The sequence below is a fragment of the Mizuhopecten yessoensis genome, unplaced genomic scaffold, assembly GCF_002113885.1.
Source record: "Mizuhopecten yessoensis strain PY_sf001 unplaced genomic scaffold, ASM211388v2 scaffold1063, whole genome shotgun sequence".
Classification (NCBI taxonomy): Eukaryota; Metazoa; Mollusca; class Bivalvia; order Pectinida; family Pectinidae; genus Mizuhopecten; species Mizuhopecten yessoensis.
The window spans coordinates 236,254-259,897 of record NW_018403859.1 but is presented as its reverse complement, the minus strand read 5'-3'; the positions used below and the strand labels follow the sequence as shown (position 1 = coordinate 259,897).

Genomic DNA, 23,644 nt, shown 5'->3' with positions numbered 1-23,644 from the left:
GATTTGTTGAGGGATTATTTTTATACGCAAAGTACCTTTAATAATGGAAAGTCGTTCATGTTTATGACTGAAGAAAAATCGAAAAAATCATTTTTAAGTCGTCTCAAATTGTTTGAGCATTCCCGTTCTGACAACCCGAAATAATGGAGTAATCATGCCTCTGGTAGATTTCGCACGTAACAAGTAGTATATGGATGATGAATATAATTATTTCTAGATTATTCATCGCCATCTTGCTGCCAGGAATATTTTATTGACGTCGTCACTGGAAGCGAAAGTTGCGGGTTTTGGACCTACGAAGGAAAGTGAGCAACAAGATGCTGACACTGGCAGGGTAAGTACTATATATACTAGTTTACATAAAGTATAGTTTGAATGCGGGAAATTTCGAGCACCTCTTATACTTTTTGAATTTACAAATTCCGTATGTTTAATATGTTCGGATGAACTAAGTATTGTGCTTTGAGATTAATTTTTACTATCAGATGTTTTTAACTTTTACTATTGAACAATGTATTCATTTGTAATATGCTCCGTTTCTTTTTTTATTGACGCATTTAATGCAAGTACATTCATGTAATCTTTTTTTAAGACGTCGCAATTTCTAGACGTCCGCTTTTTGTGTACTTTGTTTATGACGTCATTTTTTTGACGTCTTAAGTATGTGTACCCCATTTATGACGTCACAAATAAATTTAAATCGCCTGAAGAGCTAGTCTTCGTGTTTTGTTTTATTTATATACTAGTATATATATATTAGTGCTAAACGGCACCACCTGTACACAAAGTCGTTCTTTTTCTGATAAAAATCTGTATGATTCATCTATGTTTAATTGATGGTTTAAATGTAAAAACTCCCTATGCTTTATTTGATTGAAGGAAAAGGTACCAATCAAGTGGATGGCTCCAGAATGTATGACGTCATTGAAAGACGCTACAATGCAGAGTGATGTGTGGTCATATGCAATCGTCATATGGGAAATATTCAGTTTAGGTAGGTAAATTAAGGCTATGCAGAACATATTCAGTGTTATTTATCACGGAGAAAACATTTGTGTGGAAAATATAACCATTGTCGATACCAATATGATCTGTAGAAAATATTCTTGCTATGAATGTTTGGATATATCTAAAATGTGATATTCAGTTAGGGTAGAATATTGACGTTAATGTACTGTAGATGATATAAAGAATGAAGAAGAGCAAATATGTTTAGTAGGGTATATCTATCTTTGTATGTATAGTCCAAGTAGAAAGCTGGATAGATATATGCAAGGATGTCAATCTAGAAAATACTTCGGTAGGATTGAAACCAATATATGATATTAAAAATGTATATTATGTAGGTAAAATACATCCTATGGGATATATCCAGTCTGTGTAGTAAAAATACTTAATGAACAAATATTTTCAATCTGGAAAGTTTAAGAATATCCCTACCAATAAATCCTGTTAACATTTTAACCACAAATTGTGATCTTGAACTCGCATGAGTAGGAAGAAGTATCAGAACATCAAATGAAAACTTTTCACTTTGGTACTAGCAGGGAATTAACATGTGGAAATTGTATGGGATTCGGTACAAGGCCAATAGGTCTCGTTCTGCATATGTCCTACCGATGGTCAAATAATACTGGACACCACTATAACCGTATTGTTTACCGTTTGGTTTATGAAAACCGGTTAGCCTCGTTAATGAACAAAGGCCTGTGATAGCTGCTTCTTTTTCTTAGTATGTAAGTAAAACAGCTACAATTTTGTCGATAACAGGATATCACGATTTTTGGGCTCAATGAGTTAATCATTTTTTTCCGATGAGACGAAGATATCGGGATTTATTATTTATAGTACCGTATTGTTGTATCGTTCTTGTTATAATCCTTTCCCAAAATAATGATCAATTGAAAATGTATGTGCGAAAGTTCCATTAAGATAATCTTCCATGAACGACTTAGGGCTTATATGCATGTGGAATATACTATAATGACATTTGCCCTGACAGGTGACACTCCATATCCCGGGATACGGAGTATGGACGTGGCCACCAAGGTTACCAATGGGTACCGTATGAGCCGTCCTGAGTATTGTGCTGACATGTAAGTTATTCGTGTTAAGTATCGTGTAACTTATATAATTTGCGATGTTATATAGACAAAAAGTCAAGAGCATTCCATGTTGATCAAATTGTTTATCCTTTCTTGTATTCTAAATATGAATAAAACTAGTCTGTCTTTAGTTTAACATACACAAAAACAAATTCTTTTTATAAGCCTCTTCTTACGACATTTCCCCCTTGTATTTATTTATGTAAAATTGTTCAATCTAAGAAAACGATATAGCATACATAACATTATAAGGGGACATAACTCTGTTGATAATGTTACGGTGTACATATGTCTAACACAGGCACTATGAGTTAATGAAGAAATGCTGGCAGGATAACCAGTCGTCACGGCCAAAGTTCTCCGCCATCGTTCAGGAAATCAGCAGCACCTTCAGTTCGAGCCAGGGCGACTACTATTATTACGCCGCGCAGTGACCAGGGGGACTGATAACCTCTACCTCTGGTATTCCACTAAAGAACCACACATCGAGGTCCTGACTACTACTACGACTAAACCTAGATACTGCTTATGTTGACTGATGTTTCTCAAAAAAGTGGCAATCAGGAACAGATAACTGCAACACCCGTAAGTGACCACATGGACGGTCTACTTCCACTCACCACTCAACATAGTCATTATAGAGTCTGACTGTTGCTACAATTAAATGTGCTAGATCGTAAGACCACGAAGTGATCTCAATGAAACCTTTCTGCTTAACCATTTTTTTCCCTTAAATCTTCGTTCAGTGAAATGCGGAATTATATATACGCAAATATGTTTTTACAAATATAATATGTGATTGTGTGATTTTAAAATATTATGTATGTTTATTAATTGCTCGACGTAGTTTGTACAAATGTTGATAAACTAGGCATTTTCGATGAAAGTCTATTCTTCTAGAAGGTGTAAATATGTAGAAGTGTAATGAATATTAAAAACAAATGTCGATTATATTTTCATAGAAAATTTAAAGATTGAATAAACGATGAAATTGCCATTCCCGCTGCTAATTTACATGTCTGCCGGACAATGAACGAGACATTTTGTTTGTGGTTCAAGCAGGGGCCACCAAGCACTTGTATTCATATATCCAACAAAAAATCAAGATACGCATGATACTTCAAAAAAGAATTAAAATCTTGACTGAATTACGGATTGTTTTCTTTATTCAATTTCAGCATGTTTTATTGACAAACAAAGGAGTCAATTGGATTGAGACATCAGGCATTGCCTATACAAGTCCTCTCACTACAGCAGTGTTCAGATTTATAGAACACACATCCTATATGTATTACAAATGTTTGAAATGGAAAATAAGGCTTTCACGTATATAATATTAAGCATGTGTACGAGTATATATGTATATACAAATGTACGTGTATGTTAGAGTTATCCACCACCTCAAGCCTGCCGAGTGTGCTGTAACGTTAACATGTTAGTTTGTGGACATGTGATTAGGGATACACTTATGTATGTTTTCAAGTGTAAGAAATAAACAATATCTCTCTCATATTACCAGGGTATTAAAACTATCAGCATCAAAAAGATTTAGGGGTTGGATGAAGAATCGATGAAAATGAAAAAAAAAAAATTCTCCTGAAAAATCCCAACGGACAAAATAAACATCTGTGGGTAAAAGAAAACAACTGAAAGGTCCTGGGATTTGCAAATGTAATTGTAAACAGCGCCGGGAAAATGTTGTTACTGAGTAAAGCGGGGGAAAATTAATTATAATATGCATACATAAATCAAGTACGAGACAACAAGTGTTTTCTCCCTGGTTATATAAAAAAAATAGATAATGGACAAGGACAAACTCTTTCGCTTTAACAACAAAATAAAACGCTATTATAAACATCGCGCTGATCGCACTAGATATATCGCCCCAAATCTAGGCTAAGCATTAAATTTAAAAAACAGGAAACTGAAAATCTTTATTAAACGGTACTATCACCACCTTGTCATTCGCAAATTAAATCGAGCTAAGAAGAGTTACCTCCCATACTCTTAGATTGAGCATTAGATATACAAACAATTTTTCTTGTCAAAATGACTACATGCAGTTAATAGTATTGACGAATTTCTTCTAAACAGTAAATACTCTATGGGTTGCCAGAGTGAACAGGCATTCCAAATAAAATGTATATATTGAATAATCAAATATTCCTAGCGAAACCCCTAAAAAGTATCAGGATTAAAACTTTAACGATATCTGTTTTGTCATAGGCTTGTTAATAACCGGAACAAGGACGTGGAGCCTCACCAGTCAATTAAACAATCAATCAATCAATAAATTGCATCCGCAAATAACTGTATGAGGAGAAGGAAGCGTGTGAATAAATAAAATGTTTGAGACGTGAAACTATCGCATTCGTGTTTTCTGATCAATACAATAACAATACAGTGATCTGTTATTGCTATGAACTATGCATACAAATGAAAATAAAATAAAAACACCGGGACCACTTGTATAAAACATCTCAACTCTTGAGATTTCCTCAAGTCTAAGATTTCCCAGAGACAATACATTGCTTGAGATTTTCCTTAACTTTGAGATGTTTTATACAAGTGGGCCCAGGAATATGATAGATTACGAAACGCTGAGTGAGGCATGAGACATTTATATAAATGTTCCTTATATCTGTTTTATAAGTACACGTGCCCCCTACATTGGTAGAGCTTGATGCTCCACAAAATGTTGTTTCACAGAAATTGATACACAGCAATATTTCCACCAGCTCCGCCAATAACCAAGAGGCCGTCGGAATGGTAGTCAATACAGGAAGGACGTGTAATTTCTGGTTCTGTTGACCATCCTCCAAGGTATTTTTCTCCGTCTTGGAGGATCACTACCTTGCTCGACTGCTTATTCACCAATAGTACCCTGTCCTTCTGTAAACAGTGTGCATCGGCCAGCCAGTTAGCTTTGTTCCGTTGGACACTTCTCAGCTTTTCACCATTGTAGTTAAACATCAGAGGTTCAGAACTCCGCTTGTCTGATACAACTATTAATTCATCGTTGCAAGATACTGTCAGTGGCTGCAAGGGCGTTTCCAACATAATCGTTCCGCGTCTTTTTCCTTTGCTATCGTATCTTCTCACCTCTTCACCATCTGTCGGAAATAGGAGAATGTCCAAGGAGGATGATGCAACGTGACGGAATGTGTCAACCTTACACGTGATTACTCCGGTTCTCGTGCCATTTTGATAAATCAACACGCCGTATGGTACTGCCACTACGATCTTGTTTTCCACAACAGATATACCAGTCGGTGTAGTTTCAATATCAACAAACCAATCTGTATGACCGTTCCGTTTAAACACTTTTAGTTGCTTGTTTTCTCCATCACAAACAGCGATTTGACGACTTGAAATCCATGCTACACCAGTTGGTTCCGGAACAAATTCAGTTTTGCATCCTATGTAACAGTTAAATGTGTTTATAAGACGATAGATCCCACTGTTTACCTGGCGTTGTGTTGATGAACTGGGTTGAATTACTGATGAATAACTTCTGTCAGACAAACTTTGCGGAGTATCCTTGTGATTGTTGTCTTCAGTTATTTGCATCTCTATACACTGGGATCTGTTCTCGCTGAAGATTTGTTGCTTCTGATTGATTTGAATGGATTTTTCCTTTACCAGCTGTACCATAGTTTCTGACAAAACAATTTCGACCCTTTCCCAAGGTAAATCGGACCTCGGGGATCCATGTGTGTTGGGGTTTTGTAGGACCTCTTTGAAGCTTTCGCGAAAGTACAGAATCTCCTCATCTCGCCCATTCTCTAGGAGATCTTTGCAGAGTTCGAGGGGTTCTTTTAGCACTTGAGCTTCGAGAGCGATACTCTTACTTCGTTCAGTAAGCTTTCCCCTCGACTCTTCAGATGTCTCTCTGATCTTCCTCTCTGTTTCCTCCATATTTTGATCAATAGCATCTTTCAACATTTTACCAAATGATTTTAAAGACGTAATTTGACATATTTCTGACTTGTTTAAATCTGACAATGACTCGGTAATAAAGGTCTGATTTTCTTCTAGAGTATTGACTTGATCTTCTGCTGCCCTCAAACTTCTAACCATTTCCTCACGTCTATCCTGCATTGCATCAGCAGGCGAACGATATGTATGATCCTTGTGCTTCAAAAGGACACAATCACGACAAACTGTTATAAGGCAAGTTTCACAGAAGAATCTGACTTTCTCGTTCTCATGTTCGGAGCAAGTGATATCCGTTCTTTTTCGGATAACCTGGTCATAATCACCTGTCAAAAGCTGTTCAATCGATATTGTTTGATGGTTGAATGTCAGTCGTGTTCCCTGATGATTTTGTTTGCAAGTCTCACAAAGGAAGTCCATACACTGAATGCATATCCATCTAGAGGCAGAAACGACGTTCTTCATCTCACAAAACGAGCAGTGTTTAGCACTGTTCTTTTTTGCACCAATAACTTCAGCCAAACTGTTAATATAAAAGTTCGTTTTCATATTCATGGGCTGGCAGTCTGGTACTTCAAACATTGTCCGACAAAGGGGACAACATGCCTTGCATCCTTTCCGTGTTTTCTCGAAGTGACGGCTTATACAACCAAGACAAAATGTATGGAGGCAAGGCAAAACCTTAGGCTCAACGTAGACCTCTAGGCATATCTTACATGTTAGAAATTCTTCTTCGATTGTCGACGATAACTCCGCCATAGTGACAATGATGCTGTTTGAATAAGAAAAGAAAATCGCTATTGCATCTGTACAGAACTTCTTCATTCTTCTTTTTATTATCTTAATTACAATGATTTCACTATAATCTATTTTTGTCATAATACATCAATTACACCAAATTGTAAATGCAATCACATGTTCGTGTTTTTCGTTAATTTTTAAGTGCCTATATTCCGCCTTAATCCAATTAAGGCAACGTTTTAGAATACCTATAATATCTTCTTTGTCAATTTCCCCCCGGGATATTGAGGCAAGTAGTAACATAGTTTAAACAAATAGATGAAGGTAGTCAAGAGTCTAACTATTCAATACCAGTGATAAGAAAACAAACTGATAAAAATATAAACCCGGTAATTAAATAAATAATAGCAGGTACATAAAAAATATATTATTGATAATTACATCATAGGATGAACGTAACAAATACACATACACGCACACACACTCACACACTCACACAGATGATTGAAACTTTATAAAAAAATATTATAGTTACAGCATACAAAAAATACACTACATCACACAGCTGTTTCGTTGTTCTTAGATGCTAGGGGCCAAAACGTTGGAATCAAACCAGCAGAACAGGTGCGTAAAAGCCCTTAATCTTATGATTTTTAAAACTTAGAGGTACATAGTTTAATTTCAGATTCAGCAATGAATAAAGATTGTATATCATGAGCCATGTACTACTCAAAATATATCATTGAGGCTATCAATGTTACTGCAAACCTCAGAGAGTAAGAAATTTACCAGCAGAGTCTACATGTACCACCTTTTATTTTGAAAGACAAACGAAACACATAACACCCACACACGCACACCTACACCCACCCACCCACACACGCACACGCACAGTGATTGCTACTTTTATGTTTGTACAGATACTGTACGAAAAAAATGAATACCACTACATCATACATCTGCTCTGATAAGTATTATAAGTATAAGGATAAAGATGAGTATATAAGTACTTACATAAAAAGTATGTTCAATTATAGATCATACGAAGTAATGTTACAGGTTGAAAAAGATATGTGGAAGTTGATCTCCTGGACTTTGAGTATTCAGGTTTGTATTTAAAACATACAAAATGTTAGTAACTGATCCATTTAAGATAAGGAATTTTCGTTTTGAATTATCGTCGTAATATTAAGGACAGCAGTGGGATATACAAAGGTATTTACGACAGCGTGTAATTTCAAACAATTATATGGTTAACTGTACCGTAATATTATTGGCTCAATAGCATTGTACATTGTACAACACTGATACACACATAGCGATTCTATCGATAACGTATAAGTACACGTTAATTTAAGTTTTTTGTAAATAAACTTACACATGTTATATATTGACAAGTGTCTTTAGAGTTTTACTGAAATATAGGTAATCGATGCAATGTAGTATTTATTGATGTTGTTAGACAAAAATCGTTGGTCGAAAATACACATACTTTACAAACAAGCCAGTACAGTTTATGTTTACATACATGTAACACAAAAACCACGGATAAATATAAAAGATATCCATAACGGGTTGTTACCTTATATAGTAATGACAGGGACCCCGTACAATAACAGAGGAACGCAGGCTCGCAGTGACAACTTACCTGCTTTCAGCTACTACGGGTCTGTATAATGTTACTACTCCTACCGTTCTTTGTCGTCGGCTATCTCAAGGACAAACGCCATGATCACGTGACATTAACAAATACTGACATAATATAAACGTCTGAGTACTTAGACACACTCTGTGCTTGTTAAACGATCACCAGACGGTTGTTGCTGTTTGGACATAGATGTTCTGTTATAAATCGTCATCAAAGATATGAAGGTAAGTCAGGTTATTATAAGTGTGAACAATCAATCCACCCGATCGTTTTTTCCTTTGTATCCGTGTTTACGCTGATAAGATCAATAGTTTTGCAGTCGTCATATACGTAGCGACGCAAAATATAACGCGCTATCTGACACAAGAGGCCTAACAGGCCTGAACGCTTAACTGTTTTTGAAAAATAAAAAATATCTCTTCAACTTAAAGAAATGGTGGCTGTGTTGGATCGGCATGAAAAGTAACAACACTTATTTGACTTTCACTAGGCAGATATTATCAAAATATTAATTAAGTACAAACTGTTCTAGTTTCTAAACTAATTGAGCATCTTCTATCAAATGTAAAGCACAAACATTATACGTACAAGCCGCTTAAATGTAGCATTGACAATTAGGCAAGAGGCCCATGGGCATTAAAAGTAACCTGGGATGTAACAAAGTTGTTATTTGTTGTTGTGATGTACATGTATCAAAAAATACTTAATCACCTTAGAACCTGTAGGACCTTTCCGTCCATGAGATGATATGATTATAACATACCGGCTCCAGCCTTACAGCCCCCAGGAGTGAGTTAGGGTCCTCATTTTCATACCATAAAATTGAAACCAATATGATGATAATGCCAACCAAGTTTCAACTATATCCCACTGAAAATAAGCAAAAACAGACACAAAAGTAGTATTTCTCTATATAAACTATAGTATTCTAATTTACCCTACCCCGGGGGAAAATAGATGACCCTTGGGTAATATTATTCCCACATTTGAAAAAGCATCTGAATACCTTTCCATCCATGAAGAATATGTTATTCCAGCGTATCTGGACCTGGAGGAGAAGATTGATGAAAAGTTTGCCATTTTGACTTCATTTAGCAAGGCCCCCAGGCCTTGGGGTGTAAATCAGGGTTTTACTTTTCATACTCAAATATTGGAATTACATGATAATCATTCCAACAAAGTTTGAATGATATCCTACTGAAAATAACAAAATATACCCAAAGGTGTAATTTCTCTCTATAAACTATAGTAAACTTGACCTCCTCCCAAGGAGGGAATGGGCGACCCAGGGGTAATAACATTCACGCCTATTATACCGCCCCTCAGGCCCCTGGGGATTTGAGCCATACAATTCACATTTTTTGTGTGCCTTTGACTATGGAGCCTTCCTGAAAATATATTATTGAACATGTTTCATGGTCTTTGGGAAAAAAAGTCAAAAGAAATGGATGACATTGGCTCATATGAGCAATTATGTGAATTAATAAAAACAAGTATATATAGTGTAATATTTATCTAACAAAACAGGAACAAAACGATCAACAAATTTAAAACCATAGTGATGATCAAACAATTTCGCATTTGATGTTAGGAACGATTCATAAAACATGGAAAGTATCAATATTTCTTGTTTTTTTAATAGCTTGGTTCATTGTATTTTGTAGGCTTGAAATAATTTCTGGCATTCGAAGGCACGAAGTTGGTGTATGACTTGACATGGCTTCGGAAGAAACTCCTGGTGAATTGGTTTGTACAATTTGCAATAATATTTTCAAAAATCCACGGATATTGTCTTGTTTACATACATTTTGTTATGACTGTATCGCTAAGCAAACACACGATTTTCACATACATGCCAGCTGTTTCCTTTGCCGTGCCGACTTTAGTCCCTGTACTAAGAATAGATCCTCATTCAGACCAGATACCTACATCGCCAGTCAGGTGGACCTATACCAATTGAAGGCAGGCAAAACGTTGTGTGTTGTGTGCCAGCTCAGAGATGTACAGCAATATGCCACACATTACTGTGTAGATTGCTGCGACATGTTATGCAGCACGTGCGCAGAACATCATTCCTTTACCAGATTGACTTTTGAACATCAAGTGGTCAAAAGAACAGATGTACAGGAAGGAAAATACGACAGTATCATCCTACAAAAACGTCTTCTGACTTGTAGTGAACATCCCTGTAAACAACTAAAGTACTATTGCAAGTCCTGTTATTATCCTGTCTGTGAACAGTGTTTAGTTTATCACAAAAAGGACCATGAGGTTGTTGTAAAACACGACGCTCTGAAGAAATCTAGAGCAACAGAAATCGAGCGGATGTGTTCTGAACTTCAACCTCGTCTACGTCGGATAATGACTGTACAACAGATCACGAAAAATGGTATTGAAGAGATTGAAAAGAAAAAGATAGAACTTCCGAGAAAGATTCAAAGTCTTTGTGACAAACTAAAACATCTGGTCAAAAAAAATGGAACAGAGGCAATCCAGACGACGTCATTAGAACTTACAAATATAAAGCAGAAACTGGCAACACATAAATCTGACGTGGATGCTTATTTGGAAAAACTGGGACCATCACTGAAGACATGTGAAACACTCGTTTCTGGTGCAAATACGTTACACATATTGCCAATCGCAGATATACTTCTGAGGAAGTTATCATATTTGGCAACCATTGATAGGCCATCTGATAACGCAGAGAGACAGACACTGACTGTAGAATTTCAAACTTCTCTCAAAGATACAATTTGTAACACAACACTTACACGAACTGATGTTCATCTAACCAATGAAGAAGGTGCAATCGTAGCGGCATCTGTACCTATTAGATCACGCATTCGACCAGCGCTTTATCACGGTAAATCTCACGAACAAAAGACACCAACACTGGTTAACTGCACTGTCAAATCTCCATCTGCATCGGTATTGAGAACAGAAAAACTGCAACAAACGAAAGACATTAGTACAAAACCACAGTCTACAATAAGAGGTAAAACAAAACCCGATATCTCCACGGGCGCCAAACCTAACAAGAATGTAATCGATGAGGTAGAACTCAAAGAGGATTCTAGTACGGTAGAGGAACAAAACAAGAAATCTGATTCAATGGAAGAAGCCAGCAAACAAGCCAATGCAGTCAATGCTAAACAGGCAACAACCAGGAATGAAAACGATTTGAATCAAGTCGGTGTGAAGGGAAATATGACTAGTTCTCCGAGGGGAAACCAAAGTGCATCTGACCTAACAACCGTCAGTAAGTACGAACTTGTCCGATGTTTGTCATTGGAGACACTCGCCGATTCTCGTAAACCTGCTGTGACGTCAGTCGCTTGGGTCAATAGTAACTCCTTTGTGGTTAGCGATATGGATAACAATAAGATAACTGTTTTTAACACAAATGGGACAGTTGAGTGGAGTACGCCAGTATACGGTTTATTAGGTGTGGCCTGCGTCAAGGACGTCATTGCATGCTCAAGAAAGGGGTATATTACGTTACTCAAGAATAAAAAACAAACAAAAAGCATAAAGATGAAAAGCGGAAGCATCACTCCACTCCTGACAAGAACAGTCGATGGACAATTTCTTGGAACAACTTCATATGATCGAAATATTTTAGAAACCTTTACTACCAGTGGGGAAAGCAAAACACAAATTAAAATCAAAGGATGCAGCGTCAACATGATTTCAAGTAACGATGAGTGGCACATCGTCTCGGATTGGTCTATGAATAGTCTCTTTTTCATCGACAAAACATCTGGAAGGATTGCGAAGGAAGCCAAGTTACCAGGACCATTAAAGCTATGGGGTCATCATGGAGGGCACTGTACAGATGACAATTCGGTGTTGGTGGCTGACTACTATGGACAGAAAATCATTGTTCTGTCAAAAGACGGAAGCTACCTACATAATTGGTCTCTACCGTCGGCTATCTACCATCCAGTTGATCAAGATTTCCATAGTAGTGGACAGTTAATAGTCACTGGGAAACACCACGTGGCAATCTTTGTTAAGAGACTGAGTTAAAAATAAAACGTGACTGAGACTTTGAATTAAACGCACCTTCCAGATATTCCGTGGTTGACTTTTATTTGTAGAATATAGTTGACCATCGCTAGCCTTTTGATGTCAGGGGTCAAAGTGTCAAAACACATAAACAAAATCGAAACCCCACATCACGGTTATATTATGAGGCAAAGCATAGACAATATTGTTTATTGTAGTTTGGTATCATTTGATGGTGTGCTTTCGACTTCTCACCATTCAATCAAATGCAAGTTAGAAAAAGTCCAACCACTTGACATCATACTGAAATACCAATTTCCGCACATTTACAACAAGAATATAATACAAACTACCGTGTATTGTCTCGCAAATAACAAACAATCTCTTAAATATCGGCTCTGAACTATTTGTATAATAAAAAAAACTTCGTTTAAGTACGTGTTAAGATGAATACAAGCTAGCACAATGGTTAATAGTCGACATTAGTCATACCTTAATACAATGGAGAGCTGATACACATTTCTGTTCGTATTGACGACTAACGTCCACACACATGTTACCCACAAGTGTACGAAACCTAACGCAGTTATAATGATTTTTCTTTACTATTACGGTATTGTACCGGTAATGACCGCTATCTGGTGTAGGACATTTCTGTTCGTATTGCCGACCAACGTAAAAGCAAAACATAGTATCCACAAACAATTTACGATACTCAGAATTGAAGCTATGAAAAGATTATGTTGAACTGTTAAGTTATTGTTTCATTTCTTGCGCTCTCGACGTTTACGAATGAAACACTGGAGTGCTACAAGTATTAAAAAAATCATAACTAGGTTCATAGTACGTGTATCTGGTGAGATGCATTTATGAAAACAAATAATAGAGTAACATAATACTGTTGCTTTGTTAACACATGTTTCCTTGTAACAGATCATGGTAACAATTTTCTATAGATAAGTGTTTGCCGGGCGATAAATAAAACCACGTTAAGAGTTTAGTATAAAGATACCGAAACAGACCCCGCTGTAATGTGTAATTGACTACCAATCAAACACGGACGTTATTTCACAAAGATTCCGAAACAGACCCCACTGTAATGTGTAATTGGCTACCAATCAGACACGGACGTTATTTCACAACTGATATTTTTTTTAATATATCTGTCGATTCTATAGAAGCATGCGGTAAACACAGATATCAGGTTTTACATGATACCACACACAACTGATTAACGACATGTGGATCACAAGTACAATGGTGATTGAATTTACTTGTTTTACATATCAGCAATGAGCATCACATAAATGTATTTTAATACTGAATCATTTGTAAATATCACTACATTATGTATACTCAGTATACTTAGGAGGCACGGTAATCTAGTAGTAGGACGCCGGGCTCGTGACCGAAGGGTTGCGGGTTTGAGTCACGGCACGGCACTGTGTTGTATCTTTCAGCAAGATACTTTACTCCGCTTGTTCCAGTCTACTCAGCAGTTAATGAGTACGTGGTTGGGCAGTGCTAGAGTTGTTGAATGTTAGCTGTGAGTGCCGAAATGGCAGCACCGGCTGTATGCTCCCAAGGACATTATTCGCTGGTTGCAAATAACCACGGATAATAATCTGTGAACCGCTTTCAGACGACCTTCGACCTACGAACTAGGTTGTGATAAAGCGTTTTATAAGAACCTCGAATTATTATTTATTGTTATTATACACAGACCATCAAACAACCAGTACGTAGATAGTTGATATGAGTGCATTATCCATATTCTATTAAAACTGTTATAAATGTAGTAGTGTAAGACATTGGCTTGCTAGTGGGAACATATGTTCTTTAAATCACTGGCTAGATGGTGGAAAAGTACCTCCTTAAACTTGTTCGGGATACCAGGGCTACCTTGGTAACAGTATCTGATAAATAAAGCTCGAACAGTGTAGATTGATTCATATTTAGATAAACCAACTGCATACGTTTCATGTTGTCGCAAACCACTATGTAGCTAGCATTTTTTTCAGTTCATAGATAAGGGTCAGTTCAAGGACGTGAACGTGGTGTGCTTGTGCAGGTCATTGTGAAGCTGTTACAGGTCTGTATTTGGATAGGTTATCATTCATATCTTTGCCAGTGTCTACATAACAAAAGAGAAGAACGGAAAGGGTTTTTATTTAAATCGTTATTATTGGCCAAGCATGTTTAAGCTAGCGTACATAATTCGATATGGTAAAAAGTGACTGAATCTCCAGATCTGATAGATTTTAAGGTATAATCAATGAATTATGATCTCTGTAAAGACAACGAAGAACGCATATATGTCTTTAATTTCAGATGACAGCTAACCAATTAATTCTATACTACAGGAACAAGTTTTTTAAAAGGCTAGTTTGTCTCATGAAACGTAATCGCACATTTGAAAATGCCATTTTTTTCATGAATATACAAGCATATTTCTAATTGTTTTTTCGTCCCAACAATAAAGTTTTAGTTTTGAAGCTCATTTTGTTGATTAAAAGTTTCCATTAAATGTTCGTTAGCCTAATCAGTCGTTTTTATTAAGATACCAGCAGAGCATTTAAGCATTGTGGTATATGTAATAATGTTACAAATATAATGGTCTTTGTTAAGATATCAACAGGGGACTATGTATAGTGGTATATATATACCGGTGTTGAATAGCTAATGGTCTTTGTTAAAAGCCAACAGAGTGACATGGAACATTGAATTTGAATAAAATCTCAATTTTGACAATTTTCGGGTATAGGTTCCCAGGGGTCTAGAAACCGTGCCGGTGCACGGGTTTTGAAATAACCTGTCTGTTCAATTATATCACTACGCACGCCTGTTAAGTCGTATCGATTGTCCGAACGTGGAATGATAGGAGCGGTCTGGTTTTGTCAATCTGGTTTCCATGGTAGATCCATTAAATATAGACACGACAGCTTTCATGTTGACTACACGATTACTATAGTTATGGACTTTATGGTTTCTTCGAAGTAGGGACTACCTTCGTCTACAACACCTATTGGCTGCATCTGTTGCATAACATTATAGTTATACTTGCTTCAGTGCGGGCTCTATACTTTCAATATAAAGTGAATGTAAATGTTTCCTTTTTCTCTAAATTCTTAAAAAGATGTAATCTTTCAAAATGTAAAGAGACCTGATTATAATATTATCAATTATTCAAATATTTGAAAAAAAAAATCAATCACCATTTCCTTCTTTTAATGGATATTAGGTGATCGCATGGACCCGTCACTACGATATGTTAATGTAGTAGTCGTTGTTCTCTATACAATGATGTAAAGGTTTAGTCTTGCCTTACCATACATTTCTAAAATACCTAGTCTCACCTAGCATACGTGTCTATGTCCACACTTAATAATAATTTGGTTATAGTCTGTTTCAAAATGATGAAGGTGTTATTACTACATATTATTATTAAGAACTTATGTCTACCGGTACTTATTCAGAGAAATGTTCCATTATCTTTATAAAAAATAACACACGTGGTAGAAGACGATATCATATAAATATCAAAAATAAAATTAAAAAAAGGATAAATTTGTTTTAATTATATTTCAAAAATCAAATTAATTTATTTGTTAACAACTCTGAGTTATTACATGTATAATATCACAGCTGTAAGATACTAGCCGCCGGCATGCTATTCGAATCTTTTTGATCAGAAGTAAAGCCACATTACCTAACCTAAATATTAACCTTAATAGCAAAGACTGTTTAAAATTTGGTCATGCACTGTCTCTTATTTGACATACACTCTAGAAAGGAAACCTAATTATAATTTTCACTTTTCATTACATCACAAATGTCAAGAGTTATTCAAACGTTGGGCTACGGCCAATTTATATACATGTAGTACATGGTGCACAAAAACGATGTATAGAGAATGTACAGAGATGATGTACAACATGATTTAGGGGTTCTGATAGCTTCAAAGATAAATTTACCTATCATACATAGATGTTTACTCTTTTTAACAATTGATAATGAAACTGAATAAGCCTTCATCGCACTAATTAACAGAAAGTGAAATTCATCTTTTCATGCCTTTGGAGTTACATTCCTAAATATGCTTTTGTTCTCTAGGAACCTTTTTTTATCAGTACTTGTATTCTATACTTTACTGAAAATTGCTTAGTAAATGAAAACAAATTGTACCCTATACCAACTATTACCTTTTGGTTACTAACACTGGTACCGTAGGCAAGTGGTATAGTGGTAATAGTAAATGAAATGTACTTTGAATATGTGTTTACCATTATATTATCTAACTCATTGAGTTAAGTGTACAAGATTATGCACAGTTAACATGAAAATGACCCTTTGTCATTGCAAATGGTTACATTATATCACGGAATTGATGCTTTTTTATAAATGAGATATTTTTTTATTAATTTCTCTTTTTTTATGATCTATATGGAACGTATCATTAAACGTCATAGTATGCAGATTAAAATTCAACATGTACGCATATATGGCTGGCAGTCCAGTCGTTATGTTAAAAAGCATGAAAAAATGTATCATCTGAGCTACTCAAAATCGAACACTATTGACAGACTTTGGGCTTTAAAGTATAAATTATATCAAATAAAAAACTGTAAAAGTTAAATTTAAATAAGGTAATACAGACAGTGCAACAGTTACTTAACCCGTTGAGTGCAACAGGAATCTTCTGTGATTTGAAAATATATGACGTAGAACAATTGAACAATGGGCCAGGCGATGACGTCACGTCATTGTGTAAACCTGAAGTTTCCAGATTGAAAACCGTCACAAAATGGATTTTTTTTTCAACGGTGTTCGTTGGTAAATGTGTCAATGTACAACCAAGGAAAGTAAACATAACATGTAGCATGTACTATTTGTCAAATTTGAGGTGTTATTACAAAAGCTCCCTCATTGAATGGTATTATCCAATGACGTTCGAGTATGCAAATCATGTGTTCCACCTCGGGAACTTCCCGTACAATTAGTACCATGCAACGAGAGGTAAGATTATCATACCAGCAATAAACGACAGTGGTACAATGTAGCGAGACCATAGACTGTCCGAATTTCCCCATGTTGACCCTAATCCTGGAAATAATGATTTTTTTCGCATTACATGTACCAATTGGTCCTAACAGAAAACCACAAAACATGCATAGAAATAATGAAATGTATATATTATTTAGTCTTTACGACGGCATCTGTGTCTTGCAAGTCATAGTGCATCCATGTACTCCACGGAAACACATAGAACATGCCGTACTCGCATGGCGCTTCCGTTGCCCCTGACACGCGAGCAGACACTTGTTACGGCACGATTTCTCACCCAGACACGATTTCTCACCCGGGTGAAACATCGTGCTAAAAGTGCTCCGGTCGCACCACGATTTCTCACCCAGACACGATTTCTCACCTGGGTGAGAAATAGTGCTAATCATATGGGCATAGGTGACACGTTTTCTCGACCCAACTCTCAATTAGGGATGGATTTTGTCAGTGATGTCTTAGAGCTTGCCTAAGGGTACATGTAATAGATGAGCTAACATGATTTCAAAGGAGTAGTAGATAAATGTACAAGATGCCTAATATTTATTGATTGATTTTTCTATCAATCTATTATATATAATGTATTGCTTTTTTACCGAAAGTCAATCTACACCCCTAAAAACTAAATAAAAAAGCCACAACAGGACCCGAGAAGAGACGTATAAACAAACATGTGTTCAAAAATTACTGAGACTGATAGGTGATGCGGAAAGTTAAACGCATTTTACATTATATTATGTAATACCTGTCGTAATGTCGGTCACCTTGTTGAATGTCACCAGCTTTCTAAACTCCGGTGGAATGTTTTAAATTATTTATGCACTAGAATGCTTTAGCTGCAAATCAGATGCAAACAAAATCCAATACTCTTTGTTATGATAAAGGGAACCTTATTTTTTAACATTAGCGGTAGACATTTACGGTGGCCCGTTGGAGCTATAATATGAAAATTATTTATTAATGACTGCCACAAATTATCTGGAATTGCTTATCACACGAAAGTTTATAAATCTATAATTTATTCATCTACTTTTGAAATACGTAACAGAAGTCTTACAAAATCTTCACAGATTAAATTAGACGATGAAAAAAACTGTTGCCCGATTCATACAATCCACATTCGGGCACCTACTTAAACCCATTCAAACGCAATCCGGTTCATCTAAATTGACGTCAACACGGATATCGACAACATCAGTATTGTACGAGAATCTACATGCCATCAAGCCAAATAACAGCTGGTTACTGTAAGTCAGTTATTCCTCTGAATTAAGTGTCTTTAAACTGTCGCTCGGTGCTCAAATGCCCCCTGGTATAATGAAAATCTCCGCGTAGAAAAACAGAACCGTTGAAAAGCAGAGACAGTGGCGAAGGACCAAATTAACCGTTCACCAACAGATTTATAGGGAACAATGTCGACTAGTTGGTTCACTTCTCATTCAGTCAAAGAATGCTTATTATTTCGAAAGATTTGAAGAATGTGGTGAGGACCATAGGCAGCGTTTTAGACTCACCAAAAACTTAATGGGTCAGAAAAGTGAAATTATCCTACCAAGCTGTAATTCTGAGAAAGACTTGTCAAACAAGTTCAGTGATCACTTTCTGAATAAAATCAGCTCGATCAGGAAAAATATATCGGAAGTGAACTCTAATGCTGACAATGATATCTTTGTCATGACTGCTGACATTAAATTAATTTTAAAAGCTCTCACCAACAACCCGGGACGAGTTGCGCAATATCATCATGACCTCGCGATCGACGTCCTGTGAGCTTGGTCCACTGCATACAGACCTATTAAACCAATGTCTTGAAGCACTGCTTCTTTTGATTACCTCAATCATGAACAAATCATTGGCTGAATCAAAGGTTCCGTTGTGTTTCAGGAAGGCACATGTTAGACCATTGTTGAAGAAGCCTGGAATGGACAAGGAGGAGTTGAAGAACTACCGCCTACTATCAAATCTGCCTTTTCTGTCTAAGATCTTGGAATTCTTGTGTCCCGGTCTAAGATCTTGTGTCCCGGTGTTTAAAGGCTCTCCATGCAAACAGTCTCCATGACAACCTGCAATCGGCCTACCGCACTGGACACTACTGAGACGGCCCACCTACGTGTACATAATGACATAGCTTCTGCATTGTATAACAAGTGCAGAGCGGTGCTTGTCATGCTAGTTTTGACAGCTGCATTAGACGTCATCGACCATGGCATACTTTATAAACGTCTGGAGTACTCTTATGGAGTGACTGATACCGAACTATGCTGGATACAGTCTTATCTAAGTGAACAACGACAGATATCAGTACCTGGATGAACGCCAACATGCTAAAGCTTAATCAGGAAAAGATTGAACTAATCGTCTTTTCCCCAAAGTGTCAGCAAGCAATGGCTCTCCAGCTCAAGGTCGATGCCAAATCTATTGAGACTGTCCCAGCTGTTAATAATTTATAATTTGATAGTTCACTGAACGTGGAGAAACAAGTGAACGCTATTGCCAAATCATGTAACTACCGGATCAGGTACATTGGCTGTAACCGGCAGTTTATAACTACAGATATATGCAATATTTTGGTGCTTTCACTTCTTACCTCTCGGTTGGATTATATTAACGCCCTGCTCTGTGGTATATCTGACAAACTAACTAGTCGTCTGCAGATCTAGAGGGTCCATAACACTGTAGCACTGCTGAATACTCGTACTCGAAAGAGAGAGTACATCACACCTGTGCTTTATGCATTGCACTGGTTACCTGTACGATACAGGTCGCAGTTCAAAATTTTGGTGTACACATACAAGGCACTGAATGGAAAAGTTCCCCAGTACCTACAGGAGCTATGAAAAGAATCTGAATGAAAAAAAAATCAAACTATTGTTACACTGTATCGCCGCCACGATCACTGCGGTCGGAGTCAGAATTATTGTTGTGTGTCCCAAAATCTCGTACTTTGACCTATGGAAACCGGTGCTTTGGGAAGGTTTCGGCCACGTTGTGGAATAGCTTACCAACTGCTTTTAGAAAGTCAAATACCCTGTTCGAATTCAAGAAAGACATAAAAACTCAACTCTTCAGTTCGAATTTTAGGCTCTTTGCAAATAACCCCCTTCATTCCAAAATCTCGGACTGCGACCTATGGAAACCGGTGCTTTGGGAGGGATTCGGCCACGTTGTGGAATAGCTTACCATCTGCTATTAGAAAGTCAAATACCCTGATCAAATTTAAGAAAGACATCAAAACTTACCTCTTCATGTCTGAAATTTAGGCTCTTTGCAAAAGACGTAATGTAAATACCCCCTTCATTTATTCATTTATGTGCACATTGCGATGATTATGTGCTTGATTAATGTAAAAAAGTGATTGTAAGCCTTTTATTATAACCAACTATATATAATACTATTATCCATATGATGTAAAGCGCTTTAGAGTATTTTTACAAATTATACAGGGCGCTATATAAATGTTCTTTTGATGGCAGTACCTGTATTTATCTATTTATCTATTATTCTTATACTTTTAATTCCACTTAATATCCTCAATATAAAGACGTTTTCAAAAGACAATTTGCGCGTATATACCGTATATAAAATTATATGCAAGTATATGTAACAAAGGACACCTTTCTTTGGCCAAAGGAGCGAAGGACACGCATTCTTACACAATATGTGAATTGTGAGAAATGAGATGTGAAATCATTGCTCTGGAAGGCTACATACATTTCCTGTTTTTTATTAAAAAGTATAACGATATCTAATCGTAACAAGAACCCTTACACCATAAGGTGCCGAAACTAACCCAGTAGCCGCAAGTGATGCATCAGAAAATGATCAATACTAGGGTTGTCGAACCGGTCTTATTTTTGTAACCGGTTACTCTTCTACCGATCGAGTGACCGGTTAATCGGTCAATTTGGTAGCCAAATAATAAACAGCAACAAATACATTATATGTTTGGAAAACGTTCTATCTAAAACGTATTTACACCACAAACATACATGTATGTATTAATTAGCATGAGAGTTTACTCGTGTATTTCAAGGTTAACACAGGAAATAGTTCCATGTAACCTCAGTAAGTATATTTTATGGACAATGAAACTCGGAATGCAGTAAGACGGATTCATTTACACTTATCTGTACTCGAAATTTGCAGTAATATCGTTATTTAGAACAAAATTAGCTTGACAAACGTTTTAAGACATGCTTGCCCATTCAAGTGTGTACTCTTCAGATTAACTTTTCATCTCGCTTGTAAAGGCACGTTCTATCTCAGAAAGTTGATATTTCTCAGCTTTGTATTCTGACTTCCTTTTAAAAACTGTTCAGATTTTTTTATGGTGTTTGCGTCATCTCTTTTCAGTATTTAAATTAGAGTACAAAATGAACACTAACATGTACTTCATGAACACTGTTCTTATTACAAAACTATCCAATTTTGGTCGCATCTATACAAATGCAGATAGTTTGTAGGTCTAAGCCAGGGAAACATGGGGCTCCCAAAAGGGGTAAGTAAATGTCCGACGTTTCGGTTAAGCAAATTTAGCTAAGTTCCCCTTCAGGGCCCCGCTACCCTGGCCTCAGAGGTCGAACTAGCCTCGTTTATTTAAGAAATGATTGCCCTCCCCTAGTGATGCTTCAGATTAAATTTGGTTGAAATCCTCTCTAGCGTTAAGCAGGAGATGCGTTTTAAAGCAAATTTAGCTAAGTTCCCCTTCAGGGCTCCGCCCCCCTGGCCTCAATGATTGCCTTCCCCTAGTGATGCTTCAGACTAAATTTGGTTGAAATCCTCTTTGGCGTTTAGGAGGAGATAGGTTTTAAAGAAAAAGTTGACGACGGACGACGGACGGCAGACGCTGCGCCACGGTATAAGCTCACCAGGTGAGCTAAAAATGTCTCGATAATTGCAACCAGATACATGCATGTTAATCTAGAAATTACCAGCTGTTTTCATTGGTGAAAAGACAACCATGCTCAAGAGTGGTAAATTACTCTTAAAATATTGTTTTACTTGCATATCAATACACAGTACATGACACTTAGGTTTAATACATATCTAGAGACAGATTTATTAAGTTACGTACCAAACTAATACTTTTTTTCTTCAAAACTGAAAACTTACTTGTTTACATCATGATTATATTTAAAAGCATATGTATGTATTTCTGGTGTTTCGAAATGTTATTTACCTTCCTAAAACATTTTTAATCAATTACTGTACAATGAATCAAGAAATACTCGCTTTCAAAATGAATTTTGTGTTACTGAAAATAATATGATAAACCAGGACACCATCTTATAAGGTATACATTTCAGGCATGGTAATATCAATAGCAGATTTTTTGTCCAAGAAACATGAGTTTATTAAACCACAGCAGAGACAAATATATTCATATTACATGTACATGTATTTTTTTTATTTTTTTTATATTGTTTTATTTTTTCAAGTTTTTTGTTACATCTACATCAAACAGACATTACACACAAACTCTCACTTGTAGACAGAAGCATGCGTTTCTCAATCATAGTCATTTATACACGTCATCATCCTCATCCTCATCCTCATCATCATCATCATCGTTATCATCATCATCATCATCATCGCACATACACATTGACAATCATCATCATCATCATCATTGTACATATACATTGACAATCATCATCATCATCATCATCATCATCATCATCGTCGTCGTTGTCCATACACATTGACAATCAACTTTATCATCATCATCTTATCATCATCATCATCATCATCATAATTGTCGTCATCTATACACACTGACAATAATCATCATCATCATCATCATCATCATCATCATCATCATCATCATCATCATCATCATTATCATCATCATCATCATCATCATCATCATCGTCCATAATTACAAACATCATGATAGATAATCTAGCACACCCATGCTTCATCTAAAACAACATACTTCACATAGTACATGTATATCATTTATATACTAGAACATACACTCAATCTTACACACACACACACACACACACACACACCATAGACAAAATAGAATCACAGGGTCTAGAGAAGAAGCAAAAATATATAAAAGGGAGAGGGGAGAAAGAAAGAAAATTAGGAGAGAGAGAGAGAGAGAGAGAGAGAGAGAGAGAGAGAGAGAGAGAGA

General features: G+C 36.4%; 3 protein-coding genes across 3 annotated transcripts in view; 2 read left to right on the top strand and 1 right to left on the bottom strand.

Annotated features, from left to right (window-relative positions):
* Positions 1–4,532, top strand: part of LOC110456921 — a 37,165-nt gene extending 32,633 nt beyond the window's left edge. Inside the window, exons 19-22 of the mRNA XM_021507989.1 lie at positions 218–334; positions 880–994; positions 2,003–2,096; positions 2,407–4,532. Of these exons, the coding sequence (XP_021363664.1) occupies positions 218–334; positions 880–994; positions 2,003–2,096; positions 2,407–2,539 (459 nt within the window). The 3' untranslated portion in view covers positions 2,540–4,532. The remainder of the gene's footprint in view (positions 1–217; positions 335–879; positions 995–2,002; positions 2,097–2,406) is intronic.
* An 86-nt stretch (positions 4,533–4,618) lies between these two features.
* On the bottom strand, positions 4,619–8,507 carry LOC110456937 (E3 ubiquitin-protein ligase TRIM56-like). The gene is made up of 2 exons (XM_021508011.1): positions 8,431–8,507; positions 4,619–6,813 (listed from the first exon to the last, which is right to left on the bottom strand). Exon 2 carries the CDS (start codon positions 6,798–6,800, stop codon positions 4,809–4,811), a length of 1,992 nt encoding a protein of 663 aa, XP_021363686.1. The 5' UTR covers positions 6,801–6,813; positions 8,431–8,507; the 3' UTR covers positions 4,619–4,808.
* Positions 8,508–8,573: 66 nt separating this feature from the next.
* On the top strand, positions 8,574–12,500 carry LOC110456927 (E3 ubiquitin-protein ligase TRIM56-like). The gene is made up of 2 exons (XM_021508000.1): positions 8,574–8,654; positions 10,095–12,500. The coding sequence occupies exon 2, from the start codon at positions 10,147–10,149 to the stop codon at positions 12,460–12,462; it is 2,316 nt and encodes a 771-aa protein (XP_021363675.1). The 5' UTR covers positions 8,574–8,654; positions 10,095–10,146; the 3' UTR covers positions 12,463–12,500.
* Positions 12,501–23,644: the final 11,144 nt, after the last annotated feature.

What these genes read in the sequence shown, in the direction of transcription:
- LOC110456937 (XM_021508011.1), bottom strand. Translation starts at nt 6,800, where the DNA reads ATGGCGGAGTTATCGTCGACAATCGAAGAAGAATTTCTAACATGTAAG.
- LOC110456927 (XM_021508000.1), top strand. Translation starts at nt 10,147, where the DNA reads ATGGCTTCGGAAGAAACTCCTGGTGAATTGGTTTGTACAATTTGCAAT.